This window comes from Etheostoma spectabile, chromosome 5 (genome assembly GCF_008692095.1).
Source record: "Etheostoma spectabile isolate EspeVRDwgs_2016 chromosome 5, UIUC_Espe_1.0, whole genome shotgun sequence".
Taxonomy (NCBI): Eukaryota; Metazoa; Chordata; class Actinopteri; order Perciformes; family Percidae; genus Etheostoma; species Etheostoma spectabile.
In genome coordinates, this window is record NC_045737.1 from 22,485,706 (window position 1) to 22,488,619 (window position 2,914).

At 43.5% G+C, this 2,914-nt stretch overlaps 1 protein-coding gene across 4 annotated transcripts in view; it reads left to right on the top strand.

Annotated features, from left to right (window-relative positions):
- LOC116689103 (poly [ADP-ribose] polymerase tankyrase-1) overlaps nucleotides 1–2,914 on the top strand; it is a 23,541-nt gene that overhangs the window by 15,947 nt on the left and 4,680 nt on the right. For all 4 annotated transcript variants that reach the window (XM_032515444.1, XM_032515447.1, XM_032515446.1 and 1 more), the window contains 4 exons: nucleotides 1,209–1,374; nucleotides 1,582–1,801; nucleotides 2,373–2,482; nucleotides 2,657–2,845. In XM_032515444.1, the coding sequence (XP_032371335.1) occupies nucleotides 1,209–1,374; nucleotides 1,582–1,801; nucleotides 2,373–2,482; nucleotides 2,657–2,845 (685 nt within the window). The remainder of the gene's footprint in view (nucleotides 1–1,208; nucleotides 1,375–1,581; nucleotides 1,802–2,372; nucleotides 2,483–2,656; nucleotides 2,846–2,914) is intronic.

The following is a 2,914-nucleotide window of genomic DNA, read 5'->3' on the forward strand; positions in this document are numbered from 1 at the left end:
TCACTTCACATGGGTAAGCACTTTTAATGACATTTTAAACATGTTAAGAGTCTAAAAACACTTTCAAACCTTGCCCTGTTTAAGCATGTTGGGTGCTAACTGTAGCAGGAGGATAACACGGTATAGGCAGCACAGATTGTTTTTTTTTTTTTTTCTCTCTACTGACAGCACTCTAAATTCACAAACAACAGAGCTACGTGTTGAAATTGACGGGAATTCTCCTTTTAGCACGCCCTATGTACAGAGGCTCAGTCCTTGCCTAAAGCATAAAGGCCTAATATGGCTAAAAAAATTTATTAGGGCTAGGCAATGTCTCCTAAATTGGCAGTTGGCGATGTTTACAGTAAAACATTGTAATGGACAATGATATTTCTACTACTTTGGGCTAACAGTTAACATAGAAACAATCGGACATACATTTAAATGCCCTTTGTAAATGGACAGTATGACACTTTTCACTGTGCTGTAAAGTCTTGACTCAATCAGATCTCTGTGATCTGCGTAACAACAGTACAGAGGAACGTTTAACACAGTGACAATAATAACCTAATATACCATCATTACTGAGATTGAACTACATTCTTGGTTAATTTTCGATGAATAATGCATTTAATAAACAGAGACGTAACTCTCACAGAGCATGTACAGATGCGCAATATTAGCTCACAGATAAAATCGTGAATTAGTCTACTGTTGCCATTGTACGTTTATAAATCCTACATAACATTGTCATCAGACTTACTGCACGCACACAGTAGTATCTACAAAGTTAGTACAATGAGAGTATAAAGGAAAGTGTGATAGCGTTACACGTTAAAGCCTTTTCTCTCTTGCTCAAGACCGCTGTGTCCAAGCTGAGGCGCAGAGCATGATCTTACCGCATGCTCATACGTTACTAGTCCAGGTAGAGCAAGCTACTGTACTGAGAGAGAGAGAGAGAGAGAGACTGTATCACTACAAATAGGTTGCAAGTAAGGAGGGAAGTAGCTTCCCCTTAAGGGGCAGCACAGCGCAAAGGCCGACGCAATTGTCAATTTCCTGTCCACTAGTGACAGGGTGGGGGGTGTGGCATAACGATGGTGGCTCCCCTTCGGCACAACCCTAACGTTTAGTTTTGAAGAAGACACAAATAAAAAGTTTTAAGTTGCACAATGCAACACATCATGCTTCTGGTGTGAACAATTTCACTTCTGTTTTTGCTCATGCAGTGGTCTGGTTCCCCTCCACAACGCATGCTCCTATGGTCACTATGAAGTAGCCGAGCTGCTGGTCAGACACGGAGCTTCAGTCAATGTGGCTGACCTGTGGAAATTCACCCCGCTTCACGAGGCTGCAGCCAAAGGAAAATATGAGATCTGCAAACTCCTGCTCAAAGTGAGGATCCATTATTATCACCTGTCAAAAGGATTGTCTTGCATTAATTTGTGTCCTGTGTTAGTAATTGTTATGTTGATTATGATCAAGGGGGAGTAATTTGATCACTTGTACTTGTGAAGCCATGAAGCCCCTTTCTCATATGTACAAACATAACAAACATTTATATGAATATATATAAATATAGTGTTAAACTCTTTTGTTCAGCACGGAGCCGACCCATCCAAGAAGAACCGTGACGGCAACATGCCGCTGGACATGGTGAAAGATGGAGACACGGACATCCAGGACCTGCTGAGGGGGGATGCAGCGCTGCTGGACGCTGCCAAGAAGGGCTGCCTGGCCCGGGTCCAGAAGCTCTGCTCCCCAGAGAATATCAACTGCAGAGACACTCAGGGGCGCAACTCCACACCCCTCCACCTCGCAGGTGAACAACATGGGATGCTTCGACATTTTGTCTTATTTTTTACTGAATACAGGGACAGACAAACACACCTGGGCTTAATCTCATTTCTCTGTCTTACCCCTTCCCCTACCCCTTCGTCTTACCCCTAGCCCTTGGCCCTCCAAAACGAGTGGTAAGGGCTAGTCGTGAAAACATAACCCTATGAAATGAGACACCACTTGGTTACGTCATCATACAGTACAAACTTCCAGTATGCCGTCTACAAGTGTGCTTGGTTTTAAGGGTTATGTAGCGCTTCCCCTTAGCCCCACCCTTGATCAAAAGGAATATTGGGATAGTCCTTACTCTCTCATGAAAATGCAAAACTAAGGGGAAGGGGTAAGACCGAGAAATGAGATTCAGCCTTAATCTGGCATTCACAGGGAGGTGAAAGATGTTCGTCTTGTCCACGCTTTCTGATGCTGTAAATGCTTTTTTAAATCTGGTTATTTTTGTCTTTTTTGTATCTGCTAAACTCGGGTCTCTCAGACTTTTAATATTTAAATAAAGGTAAATGTAGACTTTGATACTGATTCCTTTTCCTTCTCCTCAGCTGGGTACAACAACCTGGAGGTGGCAGAGTATCTGCTGGAGCATGGGGCTGATGTCAACGCCCAGGACAAAGGAGGCCTTATCCCTCTTCATAATGCTGCTTCTTATGGGGTCAGTCTCTATACAAACACATTACTGTAATTAGTAATTACACTCATTACTACAAATACAGATTCTGTGGGGGGGTTGATTTGCACACTGAAAAAGCTTAATGCTACAAGAAACTCAAAATTGATTTGTAGCAAAACTTTTTAAAAGATTCATTGTGTTGGTGCTTCCTCACAGCATGTGGACATCGCAGCCCTACTGATCAAGTTCAATACGTGTGTGAATGCTACAGACAAATGGGCTTTCACACCCCTGCATGAGGCGGCCCAAAAGGGTCGTACGCAGCTCTGTGCACTGCTGCTGGCTCATGGAGCCGACCCCACCATGAAGAACCAAGAGGGCCAGACTGCCCTGGACCTGGCCACGGTAACCCCTGCTGTCAAACAGATCAGCTTAGGATTTACTGTGAAATAAGTTTTATTCAGGCCTAGATGG